Genomic DNA, 17,411 nt, shown 5'->3' with positions numbered 1-17,411 from the left:
AGCAGCAGTGTGGATTTAAAGGGCCGGCGGCCCACAAGATGGCGGTAGCGGCTCGAGCACTGCCGCCCCCGGGAATCTGCCCGGGGGTCGCATAAAAGGGCATGGCGGGCCGGAGGTTCCCCACCCCTGCTCTATCCGTTGGTGTCCCCCAATGTTAGTTCTTGGACCCCTGCTGTTCTCCATCTACACCTTCGGCCTGGGACAGCTCATAGAGTCTCACGGCTTTCATTATCATCTCAACGCTGATAATACGCAGATCTACCTCTCTGGACCTGACATTACCTCCTTACTAACCAGAATCCCAAAATGTATGTCTCTTCTTTCATCCTTCTTCTTTGCACAATTCCTAAAGCTTATCATAGACAAAACAAAATTCATTGTCTTTCCTCCTCCTCCTCAATCAACTCCTCCACCAAGCCTATCCATCAAAGTTGATGGCTTTTCACTCTCCCCAGTCTCACAAGTTCGTTGCCTTGGAGTGCTTCCGTGTGCCTTCCGATCCTACACAGAACACATTGAAAAGATGGTTCTGTCAGTAGATTCGCAGAAAAACAGGAACTGAATAGGACAGACGGAACGGCCGTCTGAAAGAGCCATTAGTCTGATGTGTATGGGAGCGCTTCAAACATTGCAACAGAGAACTTTCTTCATTAATGTGGTAAGAGAACAAGAGAAAGATTTAGAAAGATTCAAACAGGCCGCCCTTGTTGTTTGCTTTTCTTAATCGGATTTTGGGAGGGGGGGGGTGGACGTGCAGGCAATACTGATCCAGTATGTCCCATTTTGAGCTGCCAATTGGGACATTCTCTCGAATGTGTGTGCTTGTATTTGGGAGATCCGATATGGCTGGCTTTTAAACGATTGGCCAGACCATTATTTGGCCAACATCCATCTAATCTGTATGATTGGCTTTAGGGTCTAAATTGTATGATCAGAGCTTGTCAAATTTCTTGTTGAAATGTGAAGAGGACATTACTTCAATAGTTGCACCCTCTGATGTGTCCTGGACCTTCCTGGAAAAGCTCTCCACAGCAGTGCGGACTGAGCACATTTTGATCGTCCTTGGTTTTGTTTGTACCCTGTGTACATACGTGCAGCAGCCATACATGTTTAGGCAATTTGAATGTTGTTTATAACACAACTAACAAAGGTGGGCACACTATTAATATAATTCACACAATATATTGGATAAGACCCCATTGCTGCCTATAATTTCACAGAGTTTCCTTCACTTTTTAGATTTGAAAACTTTTACAAATTCTCGTGTGAAAGGTGTAGAGCTATGTAAATGGATGTATGTTCTCTCACATGTAACAGTCATCCTTGGGCAAAAATGGGGACAAGTCTTAAGGGCCATTTACACGCTGCGACATCGCTAACGATATATTGTCGGGGTCACGTCATTAGTGACGCACATCCGTAGCCGTTAGCGACATTGCAGCGTGTGACACCAAGGAGCGACGTTCAACCATCGCAAAAACGTCAAGAAATCGTGGATCGTTGAAACGTCGCTCCTTTACCAAATATAGTTTGTGGGGACATCGCTATGTCGCAGGAGCGACGAACATCTTTTTATCTGCGTCCACCGGCAATGAGGAAGGAAGGACGTGGGCGGCATGTTCCGGCTGCTCATCTCCGCCCCTCCTCTGCTATTGGACGGCTGCCGTGTGACGCCGCACGAACTGCCCCTTAGAAAGGAGGTGGTTTGCTGGCCACAGCGACATCGCAGGGAAGGTAAGTCCATGTGATGGGTGTAAGCGATGTTGTGCGCCACGGGCAGCGATTTGCCCGTGACGCACAACTGACAGGGGAGGATACGCTCGCTAGCGATATCGATACCGATATAGCAGCGTGTAAAGTACCCTTTAGACCTCATTAATAATAAAATATTTTGATTAATCTAAACCCCACTGTTTACATGTTAGGCTGTGTACTGGAAACCTTCAAAATTGTGGGATAAGAAAATCTAGATGAAAAAAAATGATTTTAGTTAAACTTGATGCTCTTTTGTCACTGGACATCATTCCCCCGACTTCTTTTGTATGACTCCTAATTGTTGTACCCTGGGGTGATTTAGGGTTACAGCTTTAAATGCTTCTCCTCCATCTTTCAGGTAACCCCCGTGGTGCCACTCTCCAATGAATCCTGGTCAATGTCATTTGCAAAGTATTTGCAACTGCGGTTTTATGGCAACCAGTATACTCGAAGGGCCAATGCTGAACCCTGTGGTCACAGCATCCACCACAACTACCACCAGTACTTCTCATACAACCAGATGGTGGCGTCTTTCAGGTAATAGTACTTCTGTGCTCACATTTAGTACTTAAATTGAAGTCTTGACAGAAGCTGACGTTTGGGACTGTTTTTCCTGGAATGTTTTCATGTCCAGTGTTGGTCAGAGACAAATGCAAAGTAATTGGATGACATAATGGCAAACATTCAGCTATAGCATATTTTATTCAAGCTGCTAAATAGAGAAGAATGGCTGTTCTATCATAAGTTTGTATGTTGCAGAGTCGCTTTTTACTAAAAATTGGAGATATAATTTTCTTACTATTTCCTCTTCTATGTAGTTATTCCTCCATTCGTCTACTCGAAGTGTGTGTCCCAATGCCAAAAATCTACATTAAGCGGCACACTCCGGCCAGGGTAGCAATCCTACAAGATTTAAAGGATTTTTCTCAGAAGTAAGTTTGTTTTGCTCCTTTTTTTATCCATATGGGTTTAGGCTTGATAAGTATGGATTTTGTATACTCGCTTGAGGCAATTACTCGTACAACCCTGAAACAAGCTAATGGCTAGAGACAGAATTGGGGAAACTAGGGCGCTCTACAAAACATGCTTACGGTCTTGAGTTATACTGGGATTTCCTGCGTCAGCCCAGTATCCTCCTGTAATTGCTTGTGTGAAACCAATTTATACAATTAATTGATTCCTTATTTAAACAGTGAAACAGATGAAACATTAACTTAAACTGAAAAAGCCACTCTATTTCATTAGTCCATAATTCAATTGTGTAGAAGAGTCGGAGCCTCCTACCAGCCTGTCCTTGGAGCTCATTGATTATATGCATAAATACTGACATGAGTGCTGGTTTAATTAGATTTGTTCAATAGGACCAATTGTTCCTCTGTTCTAAAAGCCGCTTATGGGAATATTAATCCAAGAAGGAGTATAGTGAGGGCAGTGTGTAACTAAGTGATCTACCGAATCCAGCCGGGAAGTGTAGTTGTAGAGTGACCTTCACCAGAAGACTGTTTTGGCATTTATGGGCTTACTTGTGTGCAAGTCAAGGGTGATACATGGGATTTACTGTATGGTTTACTATGCAGCGAGCAAGTGACTAATAATAGTCCAGGAATTTGATTCATGATTATAGTGTTACTATATATATAAAAAGAAAAATGTCATCTCTGACCGGTTATATATGTCTATATTACCAGCTGCAGAGTAGTACATTTAATGATGGCTCATGGGCAGTAGTTGGTATGAGCTCTTTGTGCTGGATCGTAGAAGAAGGTGTTAGATAGAGGATACCCTCTGTTGGCCATATTCTGAATATTTACAGGGGTTTTAAGTTGTGACAACCCTTTTACGTATACCAATTGTTTTTTACATACCGTAACACTGCACTATTCCAGGTCATTCTGAAACACATTGCCTTAAAGTGAATTTGTTACCAGGATTTTACTGCCCCATCTGATAGCAGCATGATGAGGGGCGGAGACCCTGTTTCCAGCAATGTATCACTTACTGTGCTTCTTGCTGTAGTTTTAATAAAAACACTGTTTTATCAGGAGGAGATTATCACTGGAGGACTAGTAAATGTGATGCCATGTAGTCCAACCATTCACCACCACTGATTGGTAGCTTTCTGTGTACACAGTGCATAGGTAGAAAGCTGCCAATCAGTGGTGAGGGTGGGATTATACACAGCTCAGCATTCAGAGAACTGGCTAGTCTACAGCAGGTAAACAGTTATTTTATCAAAACTGCAGCAAGAAGCACAGTAAGTGATACATTGCTGGAAACAGGGTCTCTGCCCCTCATCATGCTGCTGTTTCCAGCAATGTATCACTTACTGTGTTTCTTTCTGCAGTTTTTGATAAAATAACTATTTAGCTGCTTCAGACTAGCCAGTTCTCTGAATGCTGAGCTGTGTATATTCCCACCCTCACCACTGAATGGCAGATTTCTGCCTATGTACTCTGTAACAGAAAGCTACCGATTAGTGGTGGTGAATGGTTGGACTACATGGCATCACATTTACTAGTCCTCCAGTGATAATCTCCTCCTGATAAAACAGTGTTTTTATCAAAACTACAGCAAGCGGCCCAGTAAGTGATATATCTCTGGAATCCGGGTCTTTGCCTGTATATTATGCTGCTCTCAGATTACATAGACAAAACTTGATTACAAAATGCTCTTAAGGCTCTCATTCACATTAGATAGAAGTTATCTAAACACGTTAATTTTAGGATTGGTTGACCATCTGATGTGTATTGGTCTCCCAACTGTCCCTTGACCAATTGTCAGGGGGAGTATACAAGGATTGGGTAGTTGGAACACAATTGCACAATCCTTTGTTCTGGAGATAAGCCCCTACCAGATGCTTCTGTCAGCCGGGCTTTTATAGGGAAAATGTGAGTGCTTGGCCGAGCTACGTGTCCCTGTGTAGGAGAGAATCAGGGGAGATACCTGCCAACTGTAGGGTATTGTGTCCAACTGCGATCTAATGTGTATGGCGCAATTTATTAATCTACCATTTGACGTAAAGGAATACTATTACTATTCTATTCTACTCATTGTTTACCAAAATTGCTATGAATGCATTGGCCTAAAGTGGAATCAATAACTATAATAAATGAATGCCCCCTTCCACCCCCACCCCCCCAAAAGAAAAACAAAAACGATATAAACAAAAAACACAACAAAAAACTAAGCATTACATATGAAATATAAATCATTAACAGAATGAGTAGTGAAGGTGAAATTTTGCTCTGGACACCAGGTTCCCCAAACACCCCAATTAATAAAAGAATTAATTGGTATGCCACTAAAGCGTCGTGCTTCTTCTCTCCTCCAGAGTGACTCAGGTGTACTGCGCAGTGGACGACCGTCTCACCTCCCTAAAGACGGACACCTTTAATAAAACAAGGGAGGAGAAGATGGAAGATCTGTTTGCAAAGAAAGAGGTAAAAAGTGAGAAAAATTGATCTCTGAATAAATAAGCGTGTTAGTCTTTCTAAGGAATCCTAATGTAGCAGCTCAGAGCATTCTTTGATCAGAATGAAATGGGCCATTGTTACTGATGATGAACACACGGAGGAGGCACAAGTCCCTGTACGGAGAAATGCAGAGGCTCCTAGTTACGGCTCATGTATGACAGTGCGGAGGTTTGGCAGCATTTCCACCTCCATGTCTCTTGTGGAAACTCAGAATATAGTTTGACATTGTAGTTAACAAAGTAGAGAGACGCCCCTTCTTTCCTCGTGGATTACATAACCTACAGCATTTCCCTGAATGCTGATGTGAATAATATACATAATGCATGTGCATATTATACATAATATATATGCCCATTATGCAGAATGCAGATTACATTAAAAGAACGTGTCATCATTGATTTAATGCAATCTTATTAAAATGTACATCCAAATACAGTTCTAGGTATTTAGTCTATATTCTTGATGTGTTAGTAAGAAATATTGTCCCCCAAACTTACCCATGGTTTTATTTATCTAACAATAAGTACTGGTATAGAGTATTCTTCTTCAATACTCGATATAGAAAATTCCCAAAATTGCCATAGAATGCAATTGCGTGATGCAAAAATCTCCATCCATCTCCCCGAAATAACATCCGTCCACTAAGACGAGGTGTTCACTACTCCATTTCAGCCAAGTTCTGTAGAGACCCTGCATTTTGGGCACACCATCCACTCCAGTTGGGATATTTCGGGGACCTCCATTTCCTAGAGTATATTTTTTCTGATACACATATATACTATATTTAAACCAAGCTGTCTATAGACAATTGTTAGCGCTTGACCCCAAAACCATTAAATCTGCAGCTAGGTTTATAGGCAAAGTGTCCCCCTTAATTTGCCTGGAAAATAGCTGTGGAAAAACAAGCGCAATAGGGTCTTACCCCAATATGTAAGGGGTAGGGATAGGGGAGTAAACCTACTCACCAAATGCAGTTGTGAGAAGCCACAACTACTATAATCGCATGTATCAAACGATCCAAGGCTGCAGCCACCAATATGGTAGATAACAGAGAGCACAAGAGAGAGGTGTTCAATGCCGCGCCAATAGATCACTTCAGAAGATGTTCAGATCAGTGTCACTTTATTGTCATTCAGGTCGACGCGTTTCTGGGGCATCTGCCCCCTTCATCAGGACCACCAGAAAAAGAAATAACATCCAATCTGTCCAGTTCAGACAGTGTATACAATATATAGACACAGTGACGTCATAGGAACATCCCTCAAGAAAAAAAAAACGAGCGGGAAAGAATGCCACGTTGCAGGCTGTGACGTCCTAAAAACACTTAACATAAAAAATACAAAGATTCATCCACATTTGACATATATTAGTAGATAGCGAACATATATTTCCTTATGAAAAGGACACAAACTATTTTTCATATTTGTGCAGAAAAGAAAAAAATAAAAGAACAATCATAGAAAGTGTGTAAAAAACATTTGCCTTCAATTGTGAGAGTGAAATATATGTACGTGTATACCAGTGAATATCATACTTGTCTCATGCACCGGACAAGTCAGCGATCTCCCAAGGAAGGGAGAAGAACCCTCGACCTCATATGTGTATTTCACATCATATATATTAAAGACACGGCATTATAACCTGCCGCCACCAGTGCTTCTACATCTTTCACCCAAAAACATGAAAATACAAGTGCTGTGCAACTAGAGAAGAATTGAAGCATTATGAAGAACCGCTTCTGATCTGTGAACTCAGACCGCAGTTCAACCAAGGGCAAGACCGTGGGAAAAAAAGCAAAAGAGCATGCGCCGGAGCCCAGTTCAGATAATGAGCCGGCACAAGTTCACGGGAGGGCAGGAGCGTGGGAACCAACACCATTACGCATGCTCGGCCACTATCAGTCTCAGTGACACCGCACCAACCTATTAAACCTGTATAACCTTAGCTCTTTGAGCAGACCGTGAAGATAATCATGATCACGCAATGATCAGACTGAAGTTGAGATAACCGCCACACTCCCAGTAGTGATTTAAACACACACCGCCGATGACACGGCATGTCTCAGAGCCACCCGTGTGGGATGAACAGATAGAATTAAACATTTCAAACCTAACCTTAAATAAATATATAAATGGACAGGGCATTAACCAACCCTTATTCAAACCTTAAAATGCAGATACGGGGAAAGTACATGCACACAAATACAAAAAGAACAGTAATCCACCACAAACATATATATGTGAAGAAGCCGCTCATGAGTATATATACTTGGGGAAAGAGAGACACGATCAGTAGTATAACCATAGCGACTAAACATTATTTCTCCCCCAGAAAAGTAAAGGATCGGTCTTCTCTGGGGACCGATCCTTTACTTTTCTGGGGGAGAAATAATGTTTAGTCGCTATGGTTATACTACTGATCGTGTCTCTCTTTCCCCAAGTATATATACTCATGAGCGGCTTCTTCACATATATATGTTTGTGGTGGATTACTGTTCTTTTTGTATTTGTGTGCATGTACTTTCCCCGTATCTGCATTTTAAGGTTTGAATAAGGGTTGGTTAATGCCCTGTCCATTTATATATTTATTTAAGGTTAGGTTTGAAATGTTTAATTCTATCTGTTCATCCCACACGGGTGGCTCTGAGACATGCCGTGTCATCGGCGGTGTGTGTTTAAATCACTACTGGGAGTGTGGCGGTTATCTCAACTTCAGTCTGATCATTGCGTGATCATGATTATCTTCACGGTCTGCTCAAAGAGCTAAGGTTATACGGGTTTAATAGGTTGGTGCGGTGTCACTGAGACTGATAGTGGCCGAGCATGCGTAATGGTGTTGGTTCCCACGCTCCTGCCCTCCCGTGAACTTGTGCCGGCTCATTATCTGAACTGGGCTCCGGCGCATGCTCTTTTGCTTTTTTTCCCACGGTCTTGCCCTTGGTTGAACTGCGGTCTGAGTTCACAGATCAGAAGCGGTTCTTCATAATGCTTCAATTCTTCTCTAGTTGCACAGCACTTGTATTTTCATGTTTTTAGGTGAAAGATGTAGAAGCACTGGTGGCGGCAGGTTATAATGCCGTGTCTTTAATATATATGATGTGAAATACACATATGAGGTCGAGGGTTCTTCTCCCTTCCTTGGGAGATCGCTGACTTGTCCGGTGCATGAGACAAGTATGATATTCACTGGTATACACGTACATATATTTCACTCTCACAATTGAAGGCAAATGTTTTTTACACACTTTCTATGATTGTTCTTTTATTTTTTGCTTTTCTGCACAAATATGAAAAATAGTTTGTGTCCTTTTCATAAGGAAATATATGTTCGCTATCTACTAATATATGTCAAATGTGGATGAATCTTTGTATTTTCTTCAGCGCTCTATTGGGAGACCCAGACGATTGGGGTATAGCTACTGCCCTCTGGAGGCCACACAAAGCACTACATTAAAAGTGCAAGGCCCCTCCCCCTCTGGCTATACCCCCCCCGTGGTATCACGGGTTCTCCAGTTTTAGCTTTGTGTGCGAAGGAGGTCAGACATCCATGCATAGCTCCACAGATTTTAGTCAGCAGTAGCTGCTGACTATTTCGGATGGAAGAAAAGAGGACACATATAGTGTCCCCAGCATGCTCCCTTCTCACCCCTGGATGGTGTTGTAAGGTTGAGGTACCTATTGCTGGTACAGGGCTGGAGCCTGACATGCTGTTTTCCTTCCACATCCCCTGGTAGGGCTCTGTGGAAGTGGGATCCTGCCGGCCTCTCAGCTCTGACGCCGGGCTCCATCCACAGACCCATTAGAACCTGATGGAGACGGAGCAGGAGTACGATCAGGGACAGGCCCTGCATCATACAGGTACTCTGTGTCCCCGGCAGGCACAGACACACTCCGGGCTGGCTGGGTGTTGTAGTGCGCCGGGGACCGCAACGTTGGAGTTAGTGTCCCTACAGATTACTGGGGGATTTTTTGTGTATGGGAACGCAGCGCCGACCCCCTCTGGACCGGGCGGCGCTGCTGTGACTTGTGGTGCGCCGGGGATCCACCGTCCGCGCTTTTACGGCGGCGGCGGTTATAAATTGAGTCCCCGGCTTTTTGGGCCTAGGACGCCGGCAGCTCCGATTCGTTCCCGCCCCCACCCTGTCATTCAGGGTAGGGGAGAGACGCTGTTCGCTAGCAGCGACGAGGGCTGGAGCCTGATTTACATGCTCCAGCCCTCACACTAGGCACAGAGGGAAGCAGGCTTCCCGCTCTTAGCCAGGAACGCCCAGGGCCCGCCCCCCTTCTCTCTCAGGACGCCGGCAGCCATTACATGCAGTCTGGCTGGAGGAAGGACGCAAGGCTCTGGGAGACCTGGACTAGGGGCTATCTGGCGACCACACACCCGCTTTTTAAGCGGGCGGTAAGCGATTTTTCTGTGCTGGTCCCTCTAGTGCCTCACGGTGTATCGGTGTACTGTGTAGGATATAGAGATATTGTATTTCTTGCACTGTGAGGTCGCTTCTGGCTGCATCTCCCAGATCCCTCTGTGGAAGCAACAACATGCCATCCTCAAAACGCAAGGCTGCCAAGGCTAGGGCTGTGTATACTGCGTGTGCTGCATGTGGGGCTAATCTACCAGCAGGCTCCGATGACCCCCATTGTGTGCAATGCTCCGACCCGGTGCTGCTTCGCCAGCCGGAGTCAGGAGAGGTAGTGACCCAGGCTGAGACGCTTGTAAGTTCTGCCCCGGTGACAGGGACAGACTTTGCAGTTTTTGCTGATAATATGTCTGTGTCTATGGCAAAAATCCTTGAAACCTTGCAATCTATGCATGGGGCTCAGTCTTTGGGCACGGCGAGGCCTCTGTCCTCAGGTCCCCCTCACTTGGAATTAATCCAGCCCACAGGGGGGTCCCCGGCTTCACAGGCCGAGGATTATGACTCAGATGATAGCCCCAGCCACCCTAAGCGAGCTCGCTGGGAAAGACCCTCGACGTCATCACACTGCTCAGGGTCTCAGCGCAATCAGTCTCCCTGTGATGTGTCTGATGAGAGTGATCAGGAATCCATTCCTGGAACCCCTCTCAACCTGGATACCCCTGATGGGGATGCCATGGTAAACGACCTTATCTCAGCCATCAATAGGCTGTTGGATATTTCTCCCCCAGCCCCTTCAGCAGAAGAGGCGGCTGCGGAGCAGGAGAAGTTTCGTTTCCTTTATCCCAAGCGTAAATTGAGTGCTTTGTTGGATCACGCTGACTTCAGAGAATCAATCCAGAAGCACGACGCTCACCCAGAAAGGCGTTTCTCTAAACGATCTAAAGATACGCGTTTCCCTTTCCCCCCTGAGGTGGTCAAGCGCTGGACACAGTGTCCAAAGGTAGACCCCCCGATTTCCAAACTCGCAGCTAGGTCCATAGTTGCAGTGGAGGATGGCGCTTCACTTAAAGATGCCAATGACAGACAGATGGACCTTTGGTTAAAATCTGTCTATGAAGCTATCGGCGCGTCGTTTGCTCCGGCATTCGCAGCCGTATGGGCACTCCAGGCTATTTCAGCTGGCTTAGCAAAAGTAGATGCTATCATACATCCAGCAGTGCCGCAAGTGGCGCACCTTACCACGCAGATGTCGGCGTTTGCGTCTTACGCTATCAATGCGGTCCTAGAATCTACCAGTCGCACCTCAATGGCGTCCGCCAATTCGGTAGTTTTGCGCAGAGCCTTGTGGTTAAAGGACTGGAAAGCAGATGCTGGTTCCAAAAAATGTTTAACCAGTTTGCCTTTATCTAGAGATAGACTGTTTGGCGAGCCATTGGCTGATATCATTAAGCAGTCCAAGGGTAAAGACTCCTCTTTACCACAACCCAGAACAACCAAACCTCAGCAGAAAAAGTGGCAGCAGAGGTTTCAGTCCTTTCGAGGTTCGGGCAAGACACCGTTTACCTCGTCCAAAGGGACTCAGAGGACGCAAAGAAACTCAGATTCGTGGCGGGCTCACACGCGCCCCAAGAAAGCAAATGGAGGTACCACTTCCAAAGCGGCTACCTCATGACTTCCAGCCCCCTCCCTCCGCATCGCCGGTCGGGGGCAGGCTCTCCCGCTTTTCCGGCATTTGGATGTCACAGGTCAAAGACCGGTGGGTGACGGACATTTTGTCTCGCGGGTACAGAATCGAGTTCAATTCTCGTCCTCCAGCTCGGTTCTTCAGAACCTCCCCACATCCAGACCGAGCAGATGCTCTGCTGCAGGCGGTGGACTCCCTAAGAGCGGAAGGAGTGGTGATCCCAGTCCCTCCTCAGGAACAAGGGCAAGGGTTTTACTCCAATCTCTTTGTGGTTCCAAAAAAGGACGGCTCGTTCCGTCCTGTTCTGGACCTAAAACGGCTCAACAAACATGTGCACGCCAGGAAGTTCCGGATGGAAACCCTGCGTTCTGTCATTGCCTCAATGTCCAGAGGAGACTTCCTTGCCTCAATAGACATCAAAGATGCTTATCTCCACGTGCCAATTGCTACAGAACATCAACGTTTTCTACGTTTTGTGATAGGAGACGACCATTTTCAGTTCGTAGCTCTGCCATTTGGTCTGGCGACAGCCCCACGGGTCTTCACCAAGGTCATGGCGGCGGTGGTAGCAGTCTTGCACTCTCAGGGACACTCGGTGATCCCTTACCTAGACGATTTATTGGTCAAAGCTCCCTCTCAAGAGGCATGTCAGCGCAGCCTGAATGCTACGCTGGAGACCCTACAGTCTTTCGGATGGATCATCAACTTTCCAAAGTCGATCCTATCACCGACTCAATCACTAACGTATCTTGGCATGGAGTTTCATACTCTAGCAGCGATAGTGAAGCTTCCGCTGAACAAGCAGCGGTCACTACAGACAGGGGTGCAATCTCTTCTGCAGGGCCAGTTGCATCCCTTGCGGCGCCTCATGCATTTCCTAGGGAAGATGGTGGCAGCCATGGAAGCAGTTCCCTTTGCGCAGTTTCATCTGCGCCCACTTCAATGGGACATTCTCCGCCAATGGGACGGGAAGTCAACGTCCCTGGACAGGAAAGTCTCGCTTTCCCAGACGGCCAAGGACTCCCTACAATGGTGGCTCCTTCCCACGTCATTGTCTCAGGGAAGATCCTTCCTGCCCCCATCCTGGGCAGTAGTCACGACAGATGCGAGTCTGTCAGGGTGGGGAGCAGTATTTCTCCACCACAGGGCTCAGGGGACGTGGACTCCGCAGGAGTCCACCCTTCAGATCAATGTTCTGGAGATCAGAGCAGTGTATCTTGCTCTACTGGCCTTCCAACAGTGGCTGGAAGGAAAGCAGATCCGAATCCAATCGGACAACTCCACAGCGGTGGCATACATCAACCACCAAGGAGGGACGCGCAGTCGGCAAGCCTTCCAAGAAGTCCGGCGCATTCTAATGTGGGTGGAGGACAGAGCATCCACCATATCCGCGGTTCACATCCCAGGCGTAGAAAACTGGGAAGCAGACTTCCTCAGTCGCCAGGGCATGGACGCAGGGGAATGGTCCCTTCACCCGGACGTGTTTCAGGAAATCTGTCGCCGCTGGGGAGTGCCGGACGTCGACCTAATGGCATCCCGGCACAACAACAAGGTCCCGGCATTCATGGCGAGGTCGCGCGATCAAAGAGCTCTGGCGGCAGACGCCTTGGTTCAAGATTGGTCGCAGTTTCAGCTCCCATACGTGTTTCCGCCTCTGGCGCTCTTGCCCAGAGTGCTACGCAAGATCAGATCCGAGTGCAGCCGCATCATACTCGTCGCTCCAGACTGGCCGAGGAGGTCGTGGTATCCGGATCTGTGGCATCTCACGATCGGTCGACCGTGGTCACTGCCAGACCGACCAGACTTACTGTCCCAAGGGCCGTTTTTCCATCAGAATTCTGCGGCCCTGAACCTGACTGTGTGGCCATTGAGTCCTGGATCCTAGCATCTGCAGGATTATCTCAAGAGTCGTTGACACAATGAGACAAGCTAGAAAGTCGAATTCGGCTAAGATCTACCACAGAACGTGGAAGATTTTCTTATCCTGGTGCTCTGCTCAGGGAGTGTCTCCCTGGCCATTTGCATTGCCCAAGTTTCTTTCCTTCCTGCAATCGGGGTTAGAAAAGGGCTTGTCGCTCAGCTCCCTTAAAGGGCAAGTTTCGGCACTATCCGTGTTTTTTCAGAAGCGTCTAGCACGTCTTTCTAAGGTGCGCACGTTCCTGCAGGGGGTCTGTCATATTGTGCCCCCGTACAAGCGGCCGTTAGATCCATGGGATCTGAACAGGGTACTAGTTGCTCTCCAGAAGCCGCCCTTCGAGCCTCTGAAGGAAGTTTCCTTTTCTCGGCTGTCACAGAAAGTGGCGTTTCTTGTTGCGATCACATCGCTTCGGCGAGTGTCTGAGCTGGCAGCTCTGTCATCCAAGGCTCCCTTCCTGGTGTTCCACCAGGACAAGGTAGTGCTGCGCCCTATTCCGGAGTTTCTCCCTAAGGTCGTATCCTCTTTTCATCTTAATCAGGATATATCCTTGCCTTCTTTTTGTCCTCATCCGGTTCACCGGTATGAAAAGGACTTACGTTTGCTAGATCTGGTGAGAGCACTCAGAATCTACATTTCCCGCACGGCGCCCATGCGCCGTGCCGATGCACTTTTTGTCCTTGTCGCTGGTCCGCGCAAGGGGTTGCAGGCTTCTAAAGCCACCCTGGCTCGATGGATCAAAGAACCAATTCTAGAGGCCTACCGTTCTGCGGGGCTTCCGGTTCCTTCAGGGCTAAAAGCCCACTCAACCAGAGCCGTGGGTGCGTCCTGGGCATTACGTCACCAGGCTTCGGCTCAACAGGTGTGCCAGGCAGCTACCTGGTCCAGTCTGCACACTTTCACCAAGCATTATCAGGTGCATACCTATGCTTCGGCGGATGCCAGCTTAGGTAGAAGAGTCCTGCAGGCGGCAGTGACACCCCCGTAGGGGAGGGCTGTTTTGCAGCTCTAACATGAGGTATTTCTTTACCCACCCAGGGACAGCTTTTGGACGTCCCAATCGTCTGGGTCTCCCAATAGAGCGCTGAAGAAGAAGGGAATTTTGTTACTTACCGTAAATTCCTTTTCTTCTAGCTCTTATTGGGAGACCCAGCACCCGCCCTGTTGTCCTTCGGGATGTTTTTTTGTTGTTTGCGGGTACACATGTTGTTCATGTTGAACGGTTTTTCAGTTCTCCGATGTTATTCGGAGTTAATTTGTTTAAACCAGTTATTGGCTTCCTCCTTCTTGCTTTGGCACTAAAACTGGAGAACCCGTGATACCACAGGGGGGGTATAGCCAGAGGGGGAGGGGCCTTGCACTTTTAATGTAGTGCTTTGTGTGGCCTCCAGAGGGCAGTAGCTATACCCCAATCGTCTGGGTCTCCCAATAAGAGCTAGAAGAAAAGGAATTTACGGTAAGTAACAAAATTCCCTTCTTTTATGTTAAGTGTTTTTAGGACGTCACAGCCTGCAACGTGGCATTCTTTCCCGCTCGTTTTTTTTTCTTGAGGGATGTTCCTATGACGTCACTGTGTCTATATATTGTATACACTGTCTGAACTGGACAGATTGGATGTTATTTCTTTTTCTGGTGGTCCTGATGAAGGGGGCAGATGCCCCAGAAACGCGTCGACCTGAATGACAATAAAGTGACACTGATCTGAACATCTTCTGAAGTGATCTATTGGCGCGGCATTGAACACCTCTCTCTTGTGCTCTCTGTTACCTTAATTTGCCTGGAACCAGGTAATAAATTTAGATGAGATTTTTTATATATAGCATAAAAAATCCCCACAAACCAGCGCTGATATGAGGTTTTTTTACTTATATTTAACTTTTATTAAATTTTTATTAAATTGCCATCCTTGTTTTAGACAACAAAATTTGTCCAACACAATACATACAATAATACAACCAAATATAAGCTGAAAAATACGTACATAAAATTAAAACATTTCAAATATTAGTGCAGCAATCTAATATAAAATATCTGGTCGCAATGCCCCGGCCAGTGGCAGATACGACCATTTACCAGTAAAATACACCAAATGATGTTTTAGGGCATATATTATATTATTCAATGCCAGTAGATACTGACGCTTCAGCACAGTTTTTCAAACACCTGAAGGGTTTTTTTGTGCCAGTCCAGAAGCAAGAGTGTTTTTGATAAGGGTTTAGATCATGAGCAGCACTTTCAGCGATCCCAATACCCTTATATAAATTTGGATATACTGCGCTCCAGGAATGTAGCGGTAATGCGATAGAGGACTGGCTCATCAAAGTGTTCCAATAATAATTTACCTGCGGTCAGTCTCAGGCATCAAACTTCCATAGAATGGGTAACTACACGATACTTTCTCCTCCTATAGATTTGGAGTCGTTTTCGTGCAGGAGTCCCTTATTTGCGCTCTTAGATCAAGCGGAGCAGAGCCGACAGAGCACTAATTAGTGCTGGCTTCCAAAGTACAATAGTTTGGCAATGCGTGCAGCTTCTCTTACTCCTTCAGTGGCAGCCTGGGCGTTCGCCTCGTACAAGGCTGAATGATTCCACGAGGGGGAGAGGCCACCAGGTTACACTTCACCTTACAAGGTGTTAGCCTCTGACCCCACAAAGGTCTGTGGCTGATCACTCTGTATCTGCTGAATGTATCAAGCTGCACGATGCAGCGTCGTTATTTTGACGCTGCGTCGGGCGGAAGGAACGCTACATGTAGCTTTTTTTTATGTCGTTAAAATAGTGCACCTTGACAGATTCCATTGGAATCTGCCACGGTGTCAAATGATTGTCTATGGTGGCGGTTGCCGCCGCTATGCGCTAAGCGGCGGAATCCGCTGACGGATTTCGTCACGTTCTACTGCGCATGCTCAGCATGTTCAGCAGAACGATCAAAATCGTTTAAAATCACTCCTGGTCTCTCTCCCCCCTCTCTCATACTCACTGATCACGGGCGCGACGCTGCACAGTGGTCACAAAGCTCCGGCGGCTTTTCCTCTTTTGAAAAAGCCGGCCGCTCATTATTCAATCACGTATTCCCTGCTTCCCCCGCCCACCGATGCCTATGATTGGTTGCAGTCAGACCCGCCCCCACGCTGAGTGACAGCTGTCTCACTGCAACCAATCACAGCCGCCGGTGGGTGGGTCTATATCGTGCAGTACAATAGATAATTAAAAAAAAAACTGTGTGCGGTCGCCCCCCAATTTTGATACCAGCCAAAGTAAAGCCACACGGCTGAAGGCTGGTATTCTCAGGATGAGGAGCCCCACGTTATAGGGAGCCCCCCAGCCTAAAAATATCAGCCAGCACCCGCCCGAAATTGCCACATCCATTAGATGCGACAGTCCCGGGACTCTACCCAGCTCATCCCGAATTGCCCTGGTGCGGTGGCAATCGAGGTAATAAGGAGTTAATGGCAGCAGCCCATAGCTGCCACTAAGTCCTAGGTCAGTGATGGCGAACCTGTGGCACTCCAGCTGTTGCAAAACTATAATTCCCATCATGTCTTCACAGCCAAAGCTTTTGCTTTGAATGGCCAGGCATGATGGGAATTGTAGTTTTGCAACAGCTGGAGTGCCACAGATTCGCCATCACTCTCCTAGGTTAATCATGGCAGGCGTCTCCCCGAGATACCTTCCATGATTAACCTGTAAGTGAAGGTAAATTAACATATACACCCGAAAAAATACTTTATTTGGAATAAAAGACAAAAAAAACACCCTCTTTCACCACTTTATTAAAATCCCCAAATACCCTTCCAGGTCCGGCGTAATCCACACGAAGTCCCACGATGCATCCAGCTCTGCTGCATGAAGCTGACAGGAGCAACAGTAGAACACCGCCGCTCCTGTGAGCTCCACGCAGCAACTGAAGTAAATCACGCTCTCAGCGGGGACGTCACTGAGGTAATGCCTGTGCGTGCGGTGATGATGAGTGCGGTAGTGCGTGCGTGTGTGCGGTGATGTAGGTGGTAGTGCCGGGGTGTGTGCGATGATGATGTGGGCGGTAGTGTCGGGATGTGTGCGGTGAAGATGAGGGCTGTAGTGTCAGGATGTGTGTGGTGAAGATGAGGGCGGTAATGTCGGGATGTGTGCGGTGATGATGAGGGCTGTAGTGTCAGAATGTGTGCGGTGATGATGTGGGCGGTAATGTCGGGATGGGTGCAGTGAAGATGAGGGCTGTAGTGT

At 46.9% G+C, this 17,411-nt stretch overlaps 1 protein-coding gene across 2 annotated transcripts in view; it reads left to right on the top strand.

The window, feature by feature from the left end:
• The window catches only part of PIKFYVE (phosphoinositide kinase, FYVE-type zinc finger containing), a 460,760-nt gene that overhangs the window by 258,512 nt on the left and 184,837 nt on the right, over positions 1 to 17,411 (top strand). For both annotated transcript variants that reach the window (XM_075317792.1, XM_075317791.1), the window contains 3 exons: positions 2,114 to 2,292; positions 2,574 to 2,687; positions 5,087 to 5,195. In XM_075317792.1, coding sequence (XP_075173907.1) covers positions 2,114 to 2,292; positions 2,574 to 2,687; positions 5,087 to 5,195 — 402 coding nt within the window. The remainder of the gene's footprint in view (positions 1 to 2,113; positions 2,293 to 2,573; positions 2,688 to 5,086; positions 5,196 to 17,411) is intronic.

The sequence above is a fragment of the Anomaloglossus baeobatrachus genome, chromosome 7 (assembly GCF_048569485.1).
Source record: "Anomaloglossus baeobatrachus isolate aAnoBae1 chromosome 7, aAnoBae1.hap1, whole genome shotgun sequence".
NCBI classification, from domain to species: domain Eukaryota; kingdom Metazoa; phylum Chordata; class Amphibia; order Anura; family Aromobatidae; genus Anomaloglossus; species Anomaloglossus baeobatrachus.
Note: the sequence above shows the minus strand (reverse complement) of the source record. Positions and strands in the feature narration are given on the sequence as shown.